Here is a 24,234-nt window from a genome sequence, read left to right as displayed (position 1 = left end):
CCATCGTGTGCAGCCTGTTAATGGGCCTGAGCTTCACACCCTGCAGTGATGTCATTGCGCTGATCATGTGACTGCAGGGTCTCTGGCGTGTGTGTGTGTGTGTGTGTGTGTGTGTGTGTGTGTGTGTGTGTGTGTGTGTGTGAGAGAGAGAGAGGCAGGCAGTCTGCAGGAGTAATCTCTGTCATTTCCTCCATATTTGGTCGTTGCAGTCAGGCTTCCCTCCGCTGTCGTCACTCTGCACCAGCATGCCCAGTAGGCTGTCACACTGAAAGCAGCCACTGGAAAACGTGATTTCTTCTTGCAAAGATTCAACTTTATTTGTGATTCCTGTATAGGTTGCAACTTACAGAGGATTTATCAAAGGTCCTGAAGTTTTTTTTATTCAAAGCTCGAAATGATGGCGCACATGTTTTATAAGGAGGAAATCCGCATCATCAATGCTGAATATAATGAACTTTTTTTCCTGTTGCGTTTTTCTGTTCCGTCACCGCTGGCCGCCCGTGTGTTTTTGTTGTTCCACCGCTTGCTTTGTTCAGGTTGCGCATGCAGGACATTATATTATATTCCAAATAATCCTCTGTGCAACATTCAGGTTACACACCGAATAAAAAGGGACGTTTTTTATCCTCACTGTCTGATGTTTACTTGGACTAAATCTTCCCTGTTTCTGTTTGCTAAATGCCAAATTAAGTAGAAAACCAGATTACCATAGCTTTACACAATTTGGGTAACCTCAGATGATGATGATGTCATGGGTTTGGAGACATCTGATAGGTTATAATCAGAATGTTTGAGGTATTTGGAGGCACTCCTCTGAGTATAAATAACATTTCAGGTTATCTATGTGTGGTTTAGTAAAGAACTAAAGTTATTAGAATATACCTGCTTATTTCTGAACTTTATATTAATTTAAATGACAAAAATAAGTGCTCTTTCTCGTGAGGTGAATCTGTTTTTTGTTGAAATAAGACAACCGGTGAACATTTTCATTAGGTGTTTGCTTTTTGAAAGTTAATAGTTTGACCATCCATTCCTGCCACAAGGAATGATATCAACATTAATTTTGTGTTGAAGGAATCTAACATAAACTAAAACCAAAGCTGTGCATTGGTTTCAGTACATCATGGACTCTTATTTTATTTTTGGACGATGATGCTGACATGGGGATTTGCTTTACATTTTCAAATAACTCTTCCTCTTGTTTGCATTAATATTTTTGGCACACCATCCAGAATACTGTCTGAGTCCTTTTTATGTTTGTGTTTTTTGACCCAAAAACCAACTAGCTCTATATATAAACTTTATATTTATTTAAAATGTTATATTTAGTGTGGGCGTCGAGAGGAGTTGGGGCACAGATTTATAGATTTATTGCCTGCGTCACATTTCTACCAGATATTGCATCTAAGCAGCACTTTACGTTTGCTGTATTGCACACATCAATATTACAATTGCATTTTATTTATTGTGCAGCTTAAGTATGAAGAGTTGCAAATATTAAAGCCATTGTATTGTGTTAGAGATTTTATTATCGCAGCGTTTGTAACAATAGTAGTTTTTATTTTAGACAAAAGCATTCATTAGATTTGATCCATTTGTGTGCTTCTCTGTTTTATTAACGTAATAAAACAGATCTACCTATAAAACAACACATTGGTTAACCTACATTAAAACGTAAATCGAAACATAATCCCAACATCACGAGTGGGTTTATCGCTGCAGAGCCGACGTGGCACAGAGTTTATTTATAGGCTTCAGCGGCCGTACCCTGTGGGATTTGGAGCAGGTTTTTAGAGCACCCATGGGAATTTCCTTACTTCTTACAGGAGGCGTGAAAAATGGGGACTGAGAGTACTGGATGGGATAAATGAGATAACCGTAAGAAGAAAAGCTGTTGAAGTTAGCCCACTATTAAAACTGCAGCTTCTGCTTTGTTTTCAGCTTCTGGTCTGTGAAGTTGTTTGATTAGTTGAAGAGGTTTGGAGGGAGAACGGTTAATGTAACCAAACTGATGTTCACATCGGCCGTCCGGTGCTTCAAAGTAGGGCTGCTACTAACGACTGATTATTTTAATAATCGATTAGTCGGCGATTATGTTTTTGATTAGTCGACTAATCAAACGATTATTTTATTTCCTTGTATCAAGCTGCTGTGCACATTACAAGTAACCTTTTAAGTCCAATTTGACCTTTAATCAAAGTGTTTAGGGTATATTTAGATACAGAAAACACAGTTATTAACTTAATTTGTGTGTTTTATTATACACAAAGCATAATATTAACAACCTTTCCTTTAAACAAATGGTGCAAGTGCCTTATAAACAGATTCAAGTGCAGCTCCCTCGTTCCCTTTATGAACGTATTCGGGGTTCTCTGTCATTACTCCAGCCAGTTGGGGCCTGTATTGTCCTTTCTTGAGGACAAATTCGTCGACCCTTCTTTGACATTTGCTATAAAAAGAAAGAACCTAAAATTAACGAATAGCCATAGTTTGGCAATATGAATAAATTCTTAAATAATTCAATGGCTGCTAAACAAACATCGTAACATAACTGCAAATCCCACTTGAAAGCACTAAAGTAACAAATGTGTTAGAAAAGTAAAACACTACGGGTATTATAATGCACGATTTACTAAAACATGCTGGATCTTACCTCGTGTTTCTTGGCGTGGACTCGGTGGCTCCACGATGCTTGCGTTTTAGGTGCTCATGCATCACCATAGTGCTGCCTTGATATGCTAGTCCGACTTTGCACAGCCTACAAGTCACTGACTTGGCAGCTTTGTTTTCTGTGAAATGCTCCCAGGCTTTTGAATGTTTCAGTCTTGCTCTAAACTTTCCGTTACTTCCGCGGCGGCTCCTCGCTGTTGCTGTTCCGCCGTTGTTTTACCTGAGTGCTTTCCTCCGCCCACCGCATCCACTCATCCCTCAGGGAGAACAGGAAACACAAAAACGCCACCCCCTAAAGTTCCATGCCGCAGGGCCAAAAAAGATGACTCTTGGACAGTCTTTGAATGAAAAATATATGAAGACGATTCATGGATGGTGAAAAAGACGTTTCGACATTTTTTTATTGTTGAAATTATCGATAATGTCGAATAATCTTTGCAGCCCTACTTCAAAACAGACGTGAGGAAAAAAAGCTAAAGAAGAAATAAAAGCTGAAGGTGTGGCGTTCGCTCCACAGTGAGGAGTTTCTACACTATTTATAAAATTATCAAAGCAACAGAATTTGAGGTAAAAGAATAAAAATGCATTTCTCTGTCATCTTTAGAAGGTGTGGGATTTAATTCAAAACAGAATTATATTATTCAGACTTCCCTCAAGATATTTCTCTTGTCTTTTTAAGCAGAAGGTTTTGTAATTGATGTCGATTTATAATAATATTTGATTGTATTCATGGGCTTTTACTGAAATAACTCTTGGATCAGATATTGCAATAAAACAGAATAATCCAACTGAGCGTCTATAAACAGATGTTTCAGATTTGGCGGCTTTCTTAAAGTTCGGACATGTGGGTGGAGGTTTACCAGTAGTCTGCTCTCAGTGCACAGTGTGCTTCTCTGCTGCGCTCAGGACAGAGAAAATACAACATAGACGTTTGCTGTCTGTGACCATTCAGTGTGGTGGAAGGTGGAGCGTTAAAGTATAGGTGGGCGATATTACAGTCCTAGCCAGCAGTAGTTGCAACAATGCTGCTGAAGTTAAACTGATAACTGATGAATTTACACACAGTATTCATGATGCAAATGCTTTGGGTACCTATGGTGAACCTTTCCTGAGTGGCGGTGTTTTGTTGTGAAATTAAATGAAATGGTTTTGAGTTGGACAAAATGCCAAAATATTTATTAAACGCCAACAACTCTTCCCACGAGTTGGGGAAATTTTGCAAACTGATTACACTCTGCTCAGAACTGCATTTAGCAGCACCTTGGGGTGTTTTTACGTAAGAGCTAAGATGTTATGCAAGAAAATCCTGTTAAAATTGAGATTTAACTGTTAAAAAAAAAAAAATAAAACGTTCTCCCGGTCATACGTTGCAGTGAAACCCAAAGAGAAGCTCTACTGCGAAACAACAGTGAGCTTGAGAGGAAACATGGCTAACTGGATTACAGTGTTGCTTTATTTTCTTCTTTTGGGCTTTCACACTCCCATTAAACTCCAGTTGGGTCTTCTGGGAAGGGTCTTCTGTTGGTACGTTGAGGCAGAACAAAAACGTGGTGTGGTGATTCCTTCCTAAGTGTTTAATTGGATCTGATCATCTCTAGTGTTTTTAACCTCTGTAAAGTAGCGTGTTACACATGACAATGAAAATGCTCTATAAATAAAGTTACTGTAGCTTACAGGATCTGATGTTGGGTCAGCTGATTGAATGCTGTGACTTATGGAAAGAGGATTTACAATAAAATAACTGGAGGGGGTTCTGCTACAATTAGCGATGCTAAAAATGGCTTAAAAGCTGTTAAAATGGCTGGGAAAATGCCACCATCATGTGTTTTTGACTCTGTTTTACCAAGATAAGTAACTTCGTATATTTATTAAGCTGTTTGGTTTCACTTAGGTGTGTTGTCCACTGTGTTCATGGCCTAATTATCAGCGCTCATAGCTGAAATGCTGGTTGAATGAGGGTGGGATGGTGCTGCTGGCGGTGCTAAATATTCAGACAATTTTTTAGGACCCAGACAGAGTTGACAGAAGAAGGTTCAATAAACTCCCATCTTACAAAACATCAGAAACAAAACTGAATACTTTAGTAAAAGGCATCTGGATAGGAAAGTATTGGCATCTTTTAGATATTTAAATTTGGGTATTGGAATCGGATCAGAACCCCCACCCCACAGTCCACAATGCAACAAGTTTCAGCCCTGCTGTTTTTGTCCTTGTTTTTCTGTGTCAGTCCCTCCGAACGTTTCTTAAATAAACACTGAAGCTGTTCTTCAGATATTTTAGAGAAACAACAAAGTTATCAGAGCTTCTGTACATCTGGACACGTAATGCTCAGATAAGATCACTGTTAGAGGTCAAATCACAATGTTTTTGTGACATTTCAAAGAAATAAACAGGAAAAGTAAAATTCCACAAATATTTAAAAAAATGACGAGTGAAGAATGTGGCTTATTTCTTTATTTCTTTTAAGTATTTTCTGATTGCCATTGGTTTTAAGTATTTTTCTTTTTTCATATAGTTGATTTTTTTTGTTTTGTTGGGAGCCTGTAAATTAACTCAATGAATTCAATATATAATTAAGAGAAATTCCTAAAATTAACCAAATGAGCACAAACTTAATTTATTCGCTCTGTTAGCCATTCTACAGGCTTTGAAAAGCTTGAAACATTTAAATCGTTTATGACTGAAAGTACTAATTAGGTGGAGAAGTTGGTGTAGCGACCTCTGCAAACAGTTTCAGGTATTGCCCTGACTAAAGTTCAGTTTTTTTTTTAAAGCTTGAAGCAAATTTCCTGGAGTAGCGCGTGTTATCAGACTGAGCTGCTGACTGCATGACAGCCTCAGGAGCTCCAGCTTACAGTCTGGCTGCTCTGCTGGCCCAGAGAGGCCCCCCTCTGACCTTTAGCCTATCATCTGATAAGCGCCGAACACTGAGCAGCCCTGTGAGTGATACATATTTCCCCGTGGTGGACGGCTCAGCTGATGGTTGCTGCATGGCTTGCTTTCACAAACTTGCTGTTGATCCTGGAACAACAGTTGATTGTCCATTTGTTGCATTGGCTGTTGGACTGTAAAAATGTAATTACCACTCAGTTATAGTAGCAGGAAGGGGTGCCGTTTTTAATGAACACAGCTCATTTCAATTTTAAATATGTCTGCCCAACCACTTTAATTGCTGTAGACAATACATGTATAAAGATCCGAAACACCTTCTGACACTAAATGTAGAGTTATCAATAGCATTATTGGGGTTATTATTGTGATTTGAACACCATTTATTGTTAAAAGCAGGATAAAATCTTCATTGACCTCTTTGTAACCGCCCTTGATGTCTTCTACGTTTCGTACGCTTGCCAATATTTACATTTATTGTACAACTGATGCTTTTGAGGTGGCTCCTGTTCAATAATATGCTTGTTTTCCAGGTGTCCCTGATTGATTTCAGTAGTCTGGTGCTTTGTTAGACGTTTTGCAGGTCTTTTGGATGCCCCAGTGGTTCCTCAGAACTGTGTGGCGTGCAAAGTTTGGCTGACTTTAACATTTGACGGCACATTTTTAGGAAAACATGAAATACTGCTGCTGTTAAAACCACATTTTTTCTTGTCCTTTATTTTAATATCCCCACAATATCCTTTTAGCTTTAGCATCTTAGCCAGTAAAGATATACATTGGGTGTGGGCATCAAGATCACTTGGAACCCCTTCAACTGGCCAAATATATTATTGGCTAGCAGAGTTTAAATGCATTATACTGGACATTTCATCGTCCCATCATAAATGGCCTTCAAGCAATCCATTGCGATACATTTTGCGATGCCAACTGTGAATCGATATAGTGCAGTTTTAGCACTAAAGCTGGATTTAACGTCACTCAGAGATCTAGTAGTGTGGGTCAAACCTAGCATAATGGTGGTTCAGGAAATCTATCCCATCTTGCCACCACATTTGCTCAGGAAGGACTGTTAAAACAGTGAAAAACTGCATGGCCATTTACTGTAAAACTGTTCTGTATAAACAACCGCCTACAAGAATATTTTGTAGGGCTGCAACTTTTACAAAAAACTGTTGTTTTTTTTTTGTATACCAAAAGAGGCCATCCACCCCTTTCCTCATTAAGTCCTGCTTCTATATTTTGTTGCTGGATTATCACTGGGTTTCTTCAGCCTTGCAGAATAAATGGTAACGTATCTGAATTACAAAAGTAAAAACCCAAATAGTCTTGGGCCCTGTTTAAACCATTAATCCAATCAAAACGGGATTGTTTTTCCCGTTTCTGTCAACACATCGGTGTGACTACATTTTAATTGCGATCTCCATTCACACGACACTAGTAGAAACGTTTTCTGGCGTAATTCCACTGCCACACCACTAGTAGGCGCTATGTTCTTTCAAACTCAACAACATGCGAGTGCGTTCAAACACTCCCTGCTTAACAAACGGGGGGGAAATTAGCACTTCGTACTGCTGACTCTTGAATGTAATGATGGTTCTCCAACAAATAGTACTCAGCAGTCCGCCGTTGTTGATATCCTCATATTCTTCTTCTTCTTCTGTGGGATTTGAACTGGTGGGCATCCGCTATGCTGTGTGCATGTGCATTAATTTCTACTGATTGCAGTCCTACTGGGCATGTGCCCTGGCCTTACCCATACACCAAGATGGAGTTAATTTCAGTCTACAGGAAAACGGAGACAGAGACGTTTTCAAAGCATTAAACTCTGGAATCCCGTTTTGCTCGTCCTCGCGACTGGTTGCTCAGAGTAATGTGTCGCATATAAAACGGTTCAATCTGACTTTTTCCCGCTGAGCAGTTTATTGTGACATCGCGTATGCTTTGCACGGACATCCATTTTAAGTTCGCCTCCTACACGCAGACGTCTGCGGAGTCGAGTACTCCCGATTTCGTGGGAACCTTAACACGTATGTCTTTGGGATACGTTTTATTCAGGGAAATAAGGAATAACAGTTAAATATTACTGACATTTTGTTGTCTTATAAACAACTACATATGAGTTCGATTGAATTTCAGTCTGTGTGGCCAGTTTGTTTAAAGCTTTGTGAATTTTCAAACGGACGAAATGAGATCTTTTAAAATAACCTTTGACACACATTTGTAAAAATATTCATGTTCTTGGGCGCCACCTGCATTGAATAACGAGTTGATTTTCTTGACCTGAAGGCAGATCAGGACATCTTGAAGTGACCTGGAGACCTGTTGAAGTAGGTGAAAGGGCAAATCTGTGGTGTTTGTGAGCTCTGCAGTTAAAAAACAAATGTACTAAAAATTAATAATAAAACAATGCTGGAAGGAAAGCGTCCAGTGTTTAATTTAAAGCAGGATTTGTTTTATTTTTACTTAAGTGAAGCTGGTTCGTAAAAAAAAAACAGTTTTACAAACGCAAGAGAAAATGTATCTGTTGCAAGACATGCTGCAATGTTTTAAACAGCCTCTAACTTTAAATATTTAAATACTGTGCAGGCTGTATGACTCAATATGGGTTAATACAGGTGAGGAAAAGTCAGCATGTTCAGCCATCAGCGGTGGAAATACTGGTTGTCTTCATAATAGACGAAAATAGTGTAAAAAGACAAGTTGCTGAATAGAAGAAGAGCTTCTCAAGTCTGAAAGTAGAGAAGCAGTTAGAGTTGCTTTGTCACTGTGACGTGGCAGAAAAACTCAGTTACACAGTTTCATCAGTCGTCCCAGTTCTTGTGAGCAGGTTCTGGAGACGATCTGAGGGGGAAAACTGCAGAAACATCTTGAAAGAGTTGGCCCTCTCAACACGTCACGGCAGCAGGTCTGATGGTGAACATTTGCATGTTAGCTGTGCTGTGACATGCAGTGTAATTGGCAAACCAAGCAGATAAGTAGGGTTAAATACTTGGGAAAATCATGGAGCTGAGGTTTCTACACCCCGAGAACAGGCATAGGCTTTGGCATCACGTATTCGTTTAAGTGCAAGTTTATTTTTGAGATTATTGCACGTCTCCTAGCAGGATAATTGCTTGGAGGAGCTCGTTAACCATTTACAGAGATGGTTGAACTGCCGGTGAGCAAACCGTTAACAAGCAGCCCGGCTTGAACGTGATGTGGTTTTTCTTGTTACTTTAATTTGCTGCCTACTCATCCCTGCCATTTTGTTTTTGGGAGTGTACAACAAGACTTGGTTAAGTGCTTGAAAGCTGGAGGAAAATACTAAACTCTCTCCACTTAACAAGCTTTGTTTTTTAGTTAGGAAGTTAAGCTTTTTGCACCAGTGACTTCTGCCACATAATTCATTCTGAGCTGTGAAAGAGAGAAGTTTGACAGATGAATTTCACTCTGGAAATAAATGAAAGGAAAAGTAATGATCATAGATTTTAAATTATATATTGTTTTGCCTGTACACCTTCAGGTTAAATTATTATTGTTTAACTTCAAAATTAAATCTGTCTTTTTGTGATGAAAATAGTAGACATAACAGAAGTTAGAAAAGCTCCAGCAGGTCCTCTTCTGCGAAACTCCCACAGGTCACCTGTCTGTGTCGCATGGGTTTCTTGATCATGGGACAATTGTGATCCCTGAAACACAATCCAGTCATAAATTGGTACATACTTACTAGTATTTACTGTAATGTTAATAGTAACCCTTTAATATTTAAGGTTGCATTTAAACTCCCAAAAAGGCATGCAGCATTGACTAGTTTTCCATGCTTTCGGGGTCGAGGGTTTAAGTATTTCATTTAACTTGTCAGCTGCATGTTTGTGGATCAAAGTACAGTTAAGGTGAGCTTGATGCAAACAAGCAAATTCGTGCTTTGTTGAATTTTCAGTGTCTGCTTAAAGATTTGTTTTCGTTCAAATACGCCTCGTTGCTGGCGTAATGTCCTCAGAGCTTTGCTTCTAACAAAATCCAGTCTGCAGAGCTGCTGGTCATGTTCTAGTGACCATCCCATTAAAAGTCATTGAGCAAGGAATGCAGGAAGCGCCCCTCTGAAATGCTCAGGGTATGTCTGCACATGTGCCCCCCTAAAACCAGGCAAGCAGAACTTGTCACTGTTTTATAAAGAATCAAATGTTTTGTGTGTTACAGACTGTGTAGGTGTGAAAATGTATCATCTTATTTGCAGCTTTGGTCAAAATTAGCTACAAAATGAAAGTAAAGACGTGAGATAATTAGTTTTTGTTGGGAGACTAAAAAGGGTCCAAGACAGAGAGGTGAAAGAGGTTTGTCTTTAAATCCAAGGTTACAGTCTGAGGATTTTCTGCTGCTAGTCGATGAAATGATGAAATTCACTGATAACAGCCTGTAAGTCCAGTTCTATGATAAATGCCGTTCAGCGTTTGTGGAGCAAATATTTAAGAAATCAATCAACCTCATGATCGTCATGGAAACCTTTGATCCTAGCATCGAGGGGAACAAGCATTTGTTTTTATAGCCAGTTAATGGTATGTTTATGCAAACCTCAACAATATAGTTGGATTTGCCCTGATGTTGCCCACTTGCCTTTCAGGTTTCAGCATATTACCTGGTGAAGGTAGGACTGGTGGTTGCCTCATATCTAGTTACAGGGATTTGCACAGCTAGTGGCATTCATATTAACAAAGTATCAGTCTTAAGTAGGCGTAGAGGATATGGCAAAAATATATCATGTTTTTAAATCACAATTTTATCCTAATTCCCCTACACTTTTCTAAATTTTATCGAGCCCAATTTACCACTTAACATGGTGGCATACTTGAGACATTAATTACACCATGTCTCAAACTGTTTTGCCTAACTATAAAAAGTATTGCAAATAACAAAGCAATATTATTTAAGAATGTAATAGTATTATTTTTTGTTGCAGATTCTTCTCAATTATCAGTTTAACTTATGCTCAAATGCTAACGTTGTTGGTAGCCGTATAAATAGCAGGAGTAATTTGCAGCATTTTATCACTCTCAGTGACTCAGTCTTTATCATCAGTCAGGGATAAATTACAGTCCGCAGGCTAAACACACAATGCACCCAGCATTCAAGCTTTTGTTTTTACCAGCAGAGAGGATACAGGAAGTGTTTTCATTGGCTTTAAAGAACACTGTTTCCAGTTCAGAGATTTTCATGCATACATGTCTTACTAGTGCTAGAAAATGGGGGCATAAACTGTCGTTTTATTTTGGCTGCCTTGCGCAAAATGCACCAACGCAATGTCCGTAGTCCTATAAACCTAAGCAGACAGACCAGACCATGTCAAAGAGCGTAATCATCTAGCTAAATGTTTACTTCTTTATTTTGTATTAGGTGCTAGGCACCTGGTATCTCCTGGAGGACTCTTGTTGTTTCTTCCTGCATGCATTGAGGACTTCCTTGAGCAGTTGTAAAGTCCAACGCAGAGCTGCAACAGTTGGCTTCTTCTAGTGGTTAAAATACAGAGGTTGGACAATGAAACTGAAACACGTGTCATTTTAGTGTGGGAGGTTTCATGGCTAAATTGGACCAGCCTGGTAGCCAGTCTTCATTGATTGCACATTGCACCAATAAGAGCAGAGAGTGAAGGTTCAATTAGCAGGGTAAGAGCACAGTTTTGCTCAAAATATTGAAATGCACACAACATTATGGGTGACATACCAGAGTTCAAAAGAGGACAAATTGTTGGTGCACGTCTTGCTGGCGCATCTGTGACCAAGACAGCAAGTCTTTGTGATGTATCAAGAGTCACGGTATCCAAGGTAATGTCAGCATACCACCAAGAAGGACGAACCACATCCAACAGGATTAACTGTGGACGCAAGAGGAAGCTGTCTGAAAGGGATGTTTGGATGCTAACCCGGATTGTATCCAAAAAACATAAAACCACGGCTGACCAAATCACGGCAGACTTAAATGTGCACCTCAACTCTCCTGTTTCCACCAGAACTGTCCGTCAGGAGCTCCACAGGGTCAATATACACGGCCGGGCTGCTATAGCCAAACCTTTGGTCACTCATGCCAATACCAAACGTCGGTTTCAATGGTGCAAGGAGTGCAAATCTTGGGCTGTGGACAATGTGAAACATGTATTGTTCTCTGATGAGTCCACCTTTACTGTTTTCCCCACATCCAGGAGAGTTACGGTGTGGAGAAGCCCCAAAAGAAGCGTACCACCCAGACTGTTGCATGCCCAGAGTGAAGCATGGGGGTGGATCAGTGATGGTTTGGGCTGCCATATCATGGCATTCCCTTGGCCCAATACTTGTGCTAGATGGGCGCGTCACTGCCAAGGACTACCGAACCATTCTTGAGGACCATGTGCATCCAATGGTTCAAACATTGTATCCTGAAGGTGGTGCCGTGCATCAGGATGACAATGCACCAATACACACAGCAAGACTGGTGAAAGATTGGTTTGATGAACATGAAAGTGAAGTTGAACATCTCCCATGGCCTGCACAGTCACCAGATCTAAATATTATTGAGCCACTTTGGGGTGTTTTGGAGGAGCGAGTCAGGAAATGTTTTCCTCCACCAGTATCACGTAGTGACCTGGCCACTATCCTGCAAGAAGAATGGCTTAAAATCCCTCTGACCACTGTGCAGGACTTGTATATGTCATTCCCAAGATGAATTGACGCTGTATTGGCCGCAAAAGGAGGCCCTACACCATACTAATAAATTATTGTGGTCTAAAACCAGGTGTTTCAGTTTCATTGTCCAACCCCTGTATCTTCGCTCTACTTCCTACTCATGTCTGCGATGAACAGTCAAACTCATAGTTCTTTATAGCAAGGGACAACTAAAGATGTGTAAATGGTCATTTTATTTTTGACCCGTAAAACTATTCTAATGCTTCAGGACAATCATTAAAATCAATAACCATTTCATCCTTGCTACATGAGTTAATGTTATGAAGCTTTGCGTCAGTTCTTTGGTTTGCTTCAATTATTTCCATCACTACGCACGCTGTACGGGTCAGGCTGAATTAGGCCGGGACAACTCGGACAGTTGGACTTCAGCCGTTGGTAGTTTCTTTAGTAGTGATGGGGCTTGGGAAACAAACAGAACCAATGAACAAACATGGGGGCTGCATCACCAATCTTTGGTCAGTAGCCAGTGGCTTCTGTTGTAGATTACTCAAATTAAGACTAATGCATGTATTTCATTACTCCACATCAGACTCAGCTGAGGTATTTTACCCGTTACTGTTTATTTTAACTCAAATTATAGGGGCACATGTGCTCTGGACCCTTTTATTACAGTATTAGTTACAATATTGTTTTTTCTTTTATTTCTTTTTTGTATTTTTACCTTGCTGCATGTTTGAGTGATTTAAATGCAGTGCATAATAGTTATTAATTAAATTTTTGCTTTTTTAAAATATAAATATAAAGTTTAAAAGCAAACCTGTTAATTTGCTTTACTGTGACTTTTTTACTTTTAATTAACATTTTTTACTATTAAATAATTTGACTGATGTGAAAGTTAAAGGCTTGCAGACTAGAAACTAAATCTAGCTTAGCATTTTCTATGTATGGAAATAGGGTCGATGAAGGATTATTAAATTGAAAAACATTTCGGGTTCAGGAGGCCATTGGTTCTTTTAAAGCACCTTGAAATAATATCGCTACATGGTAACATTCTGGTATATGTTACTCCTGCCCTTGGTGGTCTTAGCTTTAACATTTATGTGGTTTTTTTCCTTGTGGTGCTCCACCACATTCATTGTTAACACAGGAAATGTTTTAGAAATGAATAAAACGATCGCTAATGATACATGACTGTCACCTGTTTAAGCAAACAAAATGAAGCAACAATAAGTTCCCAAAAGCTGGAGTTAATTCCCCTTTACACTATTTCTCAATGCCATGCCTCAAACGGAACAGTTTTGTCTAAAGTTCATAGTTCGTGCAAATGTTGCATGGTTTGAACGGTGGTACGGAGCCTGCAGAAAACGTTTTCAGAAGGCAGAGCTGCTGGGAGTTTTTGTTTTTGTGTTTTTTAAACTTTCGGAGCTCGTTACCTTCCCTTTGTCACACAGGTGTTAGGTAGTTAACACTGAAAAGTGGTTCTGAGAACCTCCTGGCAGAAGATCAACATGTAGTCGCAGCTAAAATGGTGCCATGAACAGTTGGAGTAGCTCTTGAAATTCTCCAGTCGGTGCTCTAAACCTTGACCAGAACAGACGAGATTCGTTTGAGAAGATTCAAAGAATGTAAGATATGTTTAGTTTCTAATTCAGATGGCATCAGAAAAATAGGTACTGACATTTTGTGAAAACTGGTTTCAGTTGATAATAACTTTCTGAGGTCAGTTCTTCTTTACAAGCAGCTGCTTTGTGTTGTATTTTATTCCTCTTTCGTTGTGTGCTGTGCCCTCTTACCCACCCTGCTGCTGTCCTGACCTAAACACCCTGAATGATTGATAGAAGTCAGTGCTGCTGTCCCCTGTAAACATGTTTATAGACCTTAAACCATTAAAGTAAGAATAAATAAAAACTTTGTTTGAATCTAGCTGGATTTATTAACTATTACTAACTAGTTTTTTAGTTAGCGGCTCTAATGCACGATCTTCCCACAATCCTGGGGCGAGAAGACCAGTCCAGGCCTCTTGTTATCAGTTGCCAAGTTTTTCTGTCGCTTTAAATCAGCGGCATGGCCCGGCTGAGCGCTAATAATGTAAACTTCCTGCAGGATGCTGTGAGAAACTACAGAAAGAAGAAATAAAGCAGAAACATGACGGATTAATTACTATTAAAGTTTTAGTGAATAGCAGAGACCTGGTGGTCTGGCCGCTGACAGCATTAGGTTAAAATAAAATAAAACAAAAACTACCAACATACCTTAGAAATAGGTAAATGATGTAAGCCAGATGACCGGTTTTAGAGGGAAAACAGATTTGCACAGAAATGTTTTGTTTTTAAGTTGAAATTTGCTTCCATGTACTTTTTGAAGAGTTATTTGGTTTCTTTGCACAGATTAATTTCATGGATCTTAAAAAAATTAAATTAAAGGAGAGGAAAAAATGACACAACAGAAAAACGAATTACATAAATTTCATGTGGGAAATAACCCAACACTTTTTCCTTCAACTTATTAACAACGATTCTGCTAACAATGGCAGATACATGCTGCTAATGCAAATCAGAGTAATTTGCTTCATTTATGTTTAGATGTCCTTCTCTTTTAAAATGGCTGCAATGTTATATTTTGTGAAATAAATTGACCCTGTTGGTGTTTTCAGTACTGGATGTGGTATATTAGATTTGCTAGATGATTTCACTGTCATCTCCTGCTTTGTCTCCACCGTTGTCCCTCGACATGATCGTCCTTAAGGAGCTTATGGGGATTTAGTCCTTGGCGTTAACTGCTCCCGGCGAGCAGCTTTCACTCCTGGTATCACCATGTCTGATTGCAGTAAAGCCAAAAAAGCCACACACAGGAAAGTATCCCTCGTTAACGGCTGTATTTATACATCTAAGTTTGCTCTAAAGTTCTAGTAAAGGAAAACTGGGACGTTTTTCAACAAACGTACTTGTAATTGGTGATTAATTTATATCTGCTCTCTATTTGCTTTTAAAAAAGTGCTTTGAACTTTCCAGGTCCTTCAGAAATGAGAAAGTACCACCTATTAGCTCTTATTAGCCAGAGGAAACGTAATTTTTTTTTAACAGCCGAAATCCCACTGGTCCAGTTGTAATGTCAACCATCTTTGTTTCTTGTTCTCCCACAGAGCCGAGCGGTCCTGCCAAAGTGGTCAGAGCCGGGATTCCACCCAAAGCTAGACGTGGAGGGAAGGTAATATTCTCTAGTTTCCACATGTAATACTCAGCATTAAAGGTACATTAGAGTTCAGAAGGGCCCTGTCCTTTTCCCCAGGGGGTTGAAAAATAATTTAAAGTGTGATATCTTCAGGCTTAGTTGTTCTTTGGACTTTTTCACATTGAAAACTGAAAGGCCCCCTGAAAGTGTGTCTGACCGAATGAGCATGGTAACCCTGTTGTTATACCCTGAGAACTGTACTTTTAAAGCTGCTTCAACACACTCACTTTCTTCAGGCGATCTGGATTTATTAACCCGACACTGCAGATCACGCTTAATGCTACTTTCAGGGTTTTTACATAGTCTGGAATTCAGTTTCAGGAAACGTCTGGAAAAAGTAAAACAAGATCACGTTGGTACAAGCAGGAAGATGCTCATTTTACGAGTGCCAAGCAGATTTGTTCCAGTTATTTTTATTAACTAATAGGTCAGGTCTATTGAGAACCAACACTTTACAAGTTGGAAACAATTATGCAGCATCTCATACAACAAAAGTGCAACGATGTTAAAAGAAAATACTGTTTTACATCATAACAATCAAAGAGAATGATGTGAGCAGTAGAATCCAGCTTTCAACTGTGGCATTTTATTGACATCTAGCACCAGCTGAAGCTCTGAAAATGATCACTGTCAACACCTGCTTGCCTCAGCTTTATTATCCGCGGCAGCATTCAGCCTGGCTTAGGGGTCGTTGGGGTCCGTATCAGGGTCAAAGTAAAGCTGAACACCGTGCAAGCCAAACACAACTCCAATGTTTTGGAGAATTGTTCAAAAGCAGCTGGTCGGCCGTCATGTTTAGTAATGCCGGCCGATCATCTCCATTCTTGTGCCTCTTGTGATGTCATCGGCTCAGATGCACAGAAATAGGAGTAGGCTGTTCTTTTGAGGTCAGATTTCTAACTACCTTTAAAATCCTTCAGTGTGAATCCCTTCTTCATTACCTAGGTGTGTTTTGTTTCTTTCTTTGTATATTTGAGGAAAAACCACACCACTAGAAAATATTTTAAAAGCTTCCAAACTGAAAATTAGAAATGTAGAAGAAAAATGACTGGGACATCCCTAGTAATTGCACACTTGTTCTTCTTTCTCAGGTTGGAGATTTCGGCGACACCAACAGCTGGCCGACTCCAGGAGAGATTGCAACTAAAGACATGCAGGTAGGTGTTATCGCTTGTTTCTGTCGAGGGAGGAATCGCAGGGTGGATTTTTTGGTACTAGTGGCCGTTATTGACAGTTAGCAGACGGGAAGTGGGTAGAGAGAGAGGGGAGAGACATGCAGCAAAGGTCTCAAGGTCATTAATCAAACCAAGGTTGACTGCATCAAGGACTAAAGCCTCGGTATGAGGGCGCCCGCTACGCTACGTCCCTCAGCGCCCCGTAATCCATCCTGTTATCATTGGATCACATTAGGTATGATTGGACAAAGGGACGAGTTGCACTAGCAGGAGAAAGCAGTGCTGTGCCCCTAACTTGCTGGCTAACAGCTACGGTGTACAGTAAATTTGTTGACAGTCACTTCATTTAGTCCTATACAAAGAAAGGACAAAAATCATTCTCAGCACATTCATGTTAGATTTGTAGTCAAAGGACAGAGTTAAGGAGCATGTTGTAAATACCATCCCTGCTCTCATAGACAACATGTTTACATTAGCATGCGGTAACTACAAGAAATGAGTTGATCTTCTAAACACCAGCGAAGCACTTATCCTATATAATACCCAGTTTTTACTAATTACAACACGTATGAATCTGGGTAGCCAGGAGATGGTTGCTCTGTTAGCTGCTCAGTCAGCTCTATTTTTCAGAAACAGAAGCATTACTATCCTCTAAATAGCTCCCAGCCTATCTCCGCAACAAAACCTTTCAGTATTCTGGCTATAGTTCCTTCTCGGTGCTCAATGTTTTAGCAGGAAGCCATTGCGCTGCCGTGTGTACAGCTTGGCTGTCTTCCTCCTGCTACGCCGCCCCCTGATGGCAACCTTAGGTGAAACTTCATCTACTGCAGTTTCCCTTCAGTTTGTAAACTATTCTTCAAAGCCAGTGCACTAACTGTTGAGCTAGTGTCAGAATCTTATTTTTTGGTCACAAATACACAAAAGACGCAAGAATTTAAAATACCCTTTTTCTGTTGGTACCTACTCAGCCCGGTTCGTCTCAGGTCAGTTCAACGTGGGCAGGTTCGTCAACAGCAAGGTGGCCCGTCAGTCCGAAAAGTAACATGATGTGATTTATATGTGACACAACAGCAGCCTTGACTGCTGCTCGCAACAACAACGGAGGACCTGCTGCTTGGTCCATAGCTGCTGACTCGAGAGTGAAAGAAGAGCCAGAGAAGGCTGCAGGGGGCAAGATGAGGCACTCTGGATAAGTACAGGAGAGAGCGGGAAGCCATGGAGTCTTACAGGCACTGTTGAGCCGCAGAAAGTACACAAAAAATGGGAAGATATGCAGTAAATGGCATGGGGGAAGGAAGTGAACTCGTGACTGCTGCGCCAAGGACACTGGCCTGCGCATACGGTGCTTCTGCTCTACAACTGAGCGCCTCAGCCACCAAAACCATGTGTTTTGAATTTGCATCAATGCAACAGACGATGGAAGTGCTTCTGAACCAAACAGGAATTCACTGATATTCCTTGAAGATTGGGGAATAAAAGTAATTTGAATTTAAATCCTATACAATAGCTTCTTGTTTGGGCTGCTTATAAATAAGAATAAGTGGAAATGTGTTCTATCCGTTGTGGTGAAGAGAGAGCTGAGCCGAAAAACGAAGCTCTCGATTTACTGGTCGGTCTACGTTCCTACCCTCACCTATGGCCATGAACTTTGGGTCATGACCGAAAGAACGAGATCCCGGATACAAGCGGCTGAAATGAGCTTCTTCCGTAGGGTGGCCGGGCTCTCCCTTAGAGATAGGGTGAGGAGCTCGGTCATCCGGGAGGGGCTCGGAGTAGAGCTGCTGCTCCTCCACATCGAGAGGAGCCAGTTGAGGTGGCTCGGGCATCTATACCGGATGCCTCCTGGACGCCTTCCTCGGGAGGTGTTCCAGGCACGTCCCACCGGGAGGAGGCCCAGGGGACTCCCCAGGACACGCTGGAGGGACTATGTCTCTCGGCTGGCCTGGGAACGCCTTGGGCTCCCCCTGGAGGAGCTGGAGGAGGTGTCTGGAGAGAGGGACATCTGGGCGTCTCTGCTGAGTCTGCTGCCCCCACGACCCGGTCCCGGATAAAGCGGAAGACGACGAGTACGAGTACGAGTGTTCTATATATTTATATGGAGATGCGATGGTGCAAATAACTTGGTAAATGCTCACTGGACTTTTTAAAAATACATAAAATCCTAACACATTTATATGCATTAAAGTAGTTCGGCAGCAGCTTAGTATAGCGAGCCCTGGATCAGCCTCCATGTCCTCTGGACAACAGGTGTATACCAGAGAGCTTCATATTTGACTTCTCTTTAAGAATAAAACTAGGATTTTTGACCCTATAATATTGTCCAGCAGAAATTGAGAATTCTGATCCGTTTTGAACCAAATATGTTCTCAGCTAATATCACATTTCAGATGATTCACCAGTCAGATCAAGCAGCCAAGCTTGGCCTGCTCAAGTTAACTGTAGTGAGTGAGCGCAGGATTTTACAATCTGTATTTTTGTGTTTGTTGCTGTAATTATACAGCAGCTTAACTGCACGCCCAGACAGAACCATCTGCCTCCTCTGGCCCAACTCTCTGTCGCCTGAGCTGCATGTTTCTCTTTCTTTTTGTTCCCCTTGTTGTGTAATCCAGGCCATCCTGGCTCTGTGGAGATGATGATGATACAGATCTGTGGGAAATGTGACAACTATAAAACTATCATTTTAAACGTAGGAAAAAAGTTTTCAGGAATTATAACCTTTTCTGTTAAAATGATGAGTATGACAGAGCTACAAACCTACCAAGACATGGGCGTCCAACTGAACTGAACTGACCAGACCAGGCAAAGAGTGCTGTAATCAATGAAGCAGCCATGAAGGCTTAACATGGAGAGGTCCACATCGCAGGCGGGAGAAACTTGTGAAAGGATAACCATCATTAAAGCATTCCATGGATGTGTCCTTTTAAAGTAGAAGAGAAGAAAGCCATGCGAAGCCCTGGATGCATGTAGGGGACACGACTGCTCTGGTCACATGAGACTCAAGTCTAGGGCTGAAACCATTAATCGGATTAATCATGATGAATCGATTATTGAAATAATGACAGCAGGGACAGGGAGGCTGCTCCGAGTTGATGGGAGCTAAATGCAGGAGTGAGATTTTGGTTCGCCTTCCAGCAGGATGACGGCAAACATAACCAGAGCAACAGTTGAATGGTTAGAAAGATAGGTTTCAAGCCGGAGTCCGGTTATGTTTAGAAGCATCTCTGCTTCAACACTAATTAATCAGATGATTAGGTCGTTAGCAGGACTTTGTTGGAGGTAATTGCCCTCTGAGGAGGCAGCTCACCCATTTGATTCAGGTGTGTTGGACCAGAGATGCATCTAGAACCTGCAGGACACTGGCCCTCGAAGACAGGAGTTTTACACCGTCGGTTTAGATCAAAGCTTTGTGTGTTAGAATGGCCCAGTCAAAGTCCAAACCAGAATCCAATTTGACTGAGCCTGAGCTATTTTGCGACGGAAAATGGGTAAAATTCAGTCTGTAGACACTTAAAGCTAGTAGAGAAGCACCCCAAACACCTTGCAAGTGACTCTACAAAGCAAACAACATATATTCACACCACACCTTTTAGATTAATTTGTAAAAAAAAACAAAGCGAGCAATGCATCACCTTCCTTCCATGTCACAATTATCCATTACTTTGTGTTGGTCTGTCACAAAAAATCCCAATAAAGTGAATTATCCTCGTAATAATATTTGTTTGCTGCAGCTTCTAGTTCACATTAAACTAACCGTAAAATAGAGAAACTGGGAATGGTTGTTTTCCTAAAAAGTCAGATTAATGTAACCTGTTCTTCTGATCCTAACAATTTGAATACCAACCTCATCCTCTGCAAACGGTTTGTAGTGGGTCTTGGGATGCTCCTAGCTGCAGCCGTTGCCTCTCAGAGGTGAAGTTCTGTGAACAATGCTCCACCAGGGGTGCAACCCTGGTTAACCGTCTCTATTTTAAGCAGCCTGCTCTGAGCCAGCATGACTGGGAGCTCGTGTCCCTGTGTGGGAAAATGTGGATCATGTCATCGGTCCCAGGAATAACCTGCAGGTCCGGTGGCAGAAATCAAAAGTGGGAATGGTTGGAGTCTGGAGATGGTGGCCAAGGGCTGGGAGAGGATGTCCTTTTAGGGCTCTCCACCGAAGAGAACCCCCGACTGGATCTGTTCTGCTGCTATTCTTAGTGCCGGTGGGGTGAGGCGTCCATCAACATCTACAGCCACAAATCAATGCCTGAGTCCCAGTGATCAGACATGCTGAGAAATGGACACTGACGTCTGATAAAGGTGGCTTTTTATGTTTAGTTCAGCTTTTACTGTCCGTCTGTGATCGTTGCTGCAGTTTATCCTGAGATTTTAACCCAAGAAGAGGTCCTTCAGTGTACAATTTTACCATTTAAATCAGCATTGTAACATTGTACAAGCTAAAGCATTATAAAATACAATTTGGTGACTTATTCTTAACAAATACTCTTTCAGTTCGTGTAGTTGTACTAAGTAGCCGAACAAATTTCATTACGAACGTTTTTTTTTTTTTACTTTTAATTCAGGACATGCAGGATATTGAGGCTTTTTTTTTTTCTTGGTTAAAGAAAGGCTTATGTGTTCTGCATAGAAATTTAACTTAGCAAGTCAGAGAGAAAGGAAATGCTTTTTGAGGCCATCAACAAGCTTCTGGAATAATTCTGGTTGGGTATGTGACCACTCTACCTGGAAAAATTGGTAAGACACTTTTAAATTGCTAGATTTCTTTAAATAGGTCTTGTTTATTGCAGAGGCTTTATTGCTCCAAAATGGATTTTAATGTGTGCTTGGGATCATGGTCCTGATTTAAAACCCAGTGGTGTCTCTGCTGATTTGAAGTTAAGTCCTCTGTGTTTTTTACTCCATCTGCTTTGTGCAGTACACCTGTACCACAGGCAGCGAAACGGGCCCCCACCATGGTCCTGCCCCCACCATGCTTGACAGCTTGTGCAGTATTGTTAGGTTAGAAAGCTTCGTGTTGACTCCTGCAAACATACTTCTTGACTTTGTTGTGGAATAGCTCAGTATTTGTCTCCTGCGATCATAAAGCGTTTCTCCTGAAGGCATGTGGCTCGTCAGTGGAGCATATTTCAGCATGAAGGTGACGGTTTTGATATAAAGCTAGCTTCATTTTGATCAGTGGCAGAGATGTTCCAGTTTAGAATGGGCTTCAGCCTTGATTCCTGGATCGTTCCTTACCATCCAAACCAGTTGGCTGTCTGAGGATAACGGGATGTGTCAGAGAGCGATGCACCAGCAGGAAAATTTGGGCCGATATCGATTAATTGATTAATATTGCCTTCATGGTCGATAACCAATATATACTGATATTATCAATTTCCCTACCCTTTTGACACCGTGAAAAAAAACGATCGCACAGCTGACATTGCTTCTCTGCTTCAGTTCAATTCAATTCAGTTTTATTTCTATAGCGCCAATTCACAACACGTCGTCTCAAGGTTCTTCACAACAGTCAGGTTCATACATTCCAATTAATCCTAATCATTGAACAGTTCAGTCAGATTCAGTTATTTATTCAAATTGGATAAAAAGTTTTTCTATCTAAGGAAACCCAGCAGATTGCATCCAGTCAGTGACTTGCAGCATTCACTCCTCCTGGATGAGCATGTAGAGACAGTGGACAGTCACTGGCGTTGACTTTGCAGCAATCCCTCATACTGAGCATGCATGTAGCGACAGTGGAGAGGAAAAACTCCCTTTTAACAGGAAGAAACCTCCAGCAGAACCAGGCTCAACATCCCATAATCCTGTGCTGCACCACTATCACATGATCAAACCAACACCGCATGGCTGTCCTCGTCCCCCCTGAAACACATGCAACAGCTGGTCTCTGTGTTTAATCCTAAAACCTAAAAACTATTTCTTGTCAACCGGAAGAAAGGCGTTGGTCATCTTCACTTTCAAGCTGAGACAGTTAATTACTATTCCTTTATTTAATCACTTATTTTCCTGAATACTTTTGCACATTGACTTAAAACATGATGTGCAAAATGTTCCTTCTTGTTGTACCAATAAAAGCACATGTCGAATAATTGATTCATGGAGTTTTGTTGTTGGCAGCACACAGAACCTAGTTTTTTGTTTTTGTTACAAATAAATGTTTTCAGATCATGAAACAAATTTTGTCATCAGATTAAAAATAACCGTTGTAAATGCAAATGCAGTTTTCAAATTATGATTTTAGTTGAAGACCGGTTTTAATTATGAACTGCGCCAAAAACTGTGGATTAAGTTGCTTTATTAGACGGACTAACATGTATGTATGTATTTTTGCTGCATCATACATCAACGTCTAATCAACGTGCATAGATCAACGTCAGTGCTGCGGGTCGTGATCTTTGACATCTGTCTGTCAGTAAGTCCGTCCGTCCGGTTTCTTCATCTTCTCCGGAGAAAACATCACATACCTCCATCTAAACTGTGCAGTAAACGGTTAGTGGCATGATGAGCTCTTTGCAGCATTTACATAAAAAGAGGGCGACCTGCCAGAGGAACTCTGGCCACTTCAGTTATGTTACTAGGTAAGTTTTACTGTGCTCATCCTTGCAAAGCAACAGGAGTTACTCCGGAAATTGCGATGTTCGATTTGCTGCGGCACTTTCCTGCCTTCCCATGAATTCAAAGAACACATCCCACATCTGACACTCCGGTCTGTCGCTGTGAACTCTGAAAATGAGCCACTTTGATTCCGTTTGAGCAGAAGTTCAGGAAGTCTTTTGTTTAATGACATTTTCATGCTGCTTCTCAGATGGTTTGGAGTTTTTCTTAATACCCTGAGGGATCTTAAGCCGTTATGTTGGGCAGATGCTTCTCATTTTCAGCAGCTTGTGCAACACTGACGTGGCATTTTCATTGCGTTTGATGTCAACAGGAGGGATCGTAACGCCATCATGCTACAGGAGCAGAGCTGTGTAAGACAGAAGAGCCAATTGTGTAAACTTACTCTGCCTTGTAGTGAAGAGTGAGCCGATTATAACAGCAGCAGTGGCTAGAGGAAGGTTGCTGGTAGCTTGCAGTTGAACGTGTTATGAAATTTCCTGCGTACAGTAAGTGTGTGTGTGTGTGCTCACCATGATCCTGTCTAAACTGCTCTTCCCTCCTTGTGTTCAGATGGAGGTAGTGGGACAGACTGTGTCCTGCCCGCCGCCTCTCAGGCAGGTCAGAGACTCGTGGAGAATCACTGTAAGTTCAACCTGTGACCTGCCAGCCTGTTGACTAATCTGTCTCTGTGTCTAATCATGAGACCAAAAATAAATAAACCCACCAAGCAAAAAATAAGTCGGGTTTTTATCTGATTTTTCATCTCAAACGTAGAATTGGCTTCCTTTTTCGCAATGAAAAATTAACCCAACTGCTTTTGCACATGGAGCTAGAAGCTCATTGTGCAACACTTTCTTTCTCTGCAGAACAGTTAAAGCACATGTTGAACTAAATGGAAAAAAATCACTTCAGTGAACTCTTTTGTTGACAGTATGCTGAACCTAATAACCCGGCAGGTGATGTCCAAGGCATGTTTAAGTCCAAAGGTGTTTGTCTTGCATGTTCAAGATGTTTTATTTATTTTTTCTTTCACATCAGAAAAC

General features: G+C 40.9%; 1 protein-coding gene across 4 annotated transcripts in view; it reads left to right on the top strand.

Annotated features, from left to right (window-relative positions):
* The window catches only part of larp1 (La ribonucleoprotein 1, translational regulator), a 59,546-nt gene that overhangs the window by 9,260 nt on the left and 26,052 nt on the right, over positions 1–24,234 (top strand). For 2 of the 4 annotated variants that reach the window (XM_047379376.1, XM_047379375.1), the window contains exons 2-4: positions 15,334–15,398; positions 16,514–16,579; positions 23,762–23,833. In XM_047379376.1, coding sequence (XP_047235332.1) covers positions 15,334–15,398; positions 16,514–16,579; positions 23,762–23,833 — 203 coding nt within the window. Of the gene's footprint in view, positions 1–15,333; positions 15,399–16,513; positions 16,580–20,877; positions 20,894–23,761; positions 23,834–24,234 lie in introns of those variants that run through there. The other 2 variants (XM_047379377.1, XM_047379378.1) reach the window with 2 other exon arrangements.

Source organism: Girardinichthys multiradiatus, chromosome 11 (genome assembly GCF_021462225.1).
Source record: "Girardinichthys multiradiatus isolate DD_20200921_A chromosome 11, DD_fGirMul_XY1, whole genome shotgun sequence".
Lineage (NCBI taxonomy): Eukaryota > Metazoa > Chordata > Actinopteri > Cyprinodontiformes > Goodeidae > Girardinichthys > Girardinichthys multiradiatus.
Note: the sequence above shows the minus strand (reverse complement) of the source record. Positions and strands in the feature narration are given on the sequence as shown.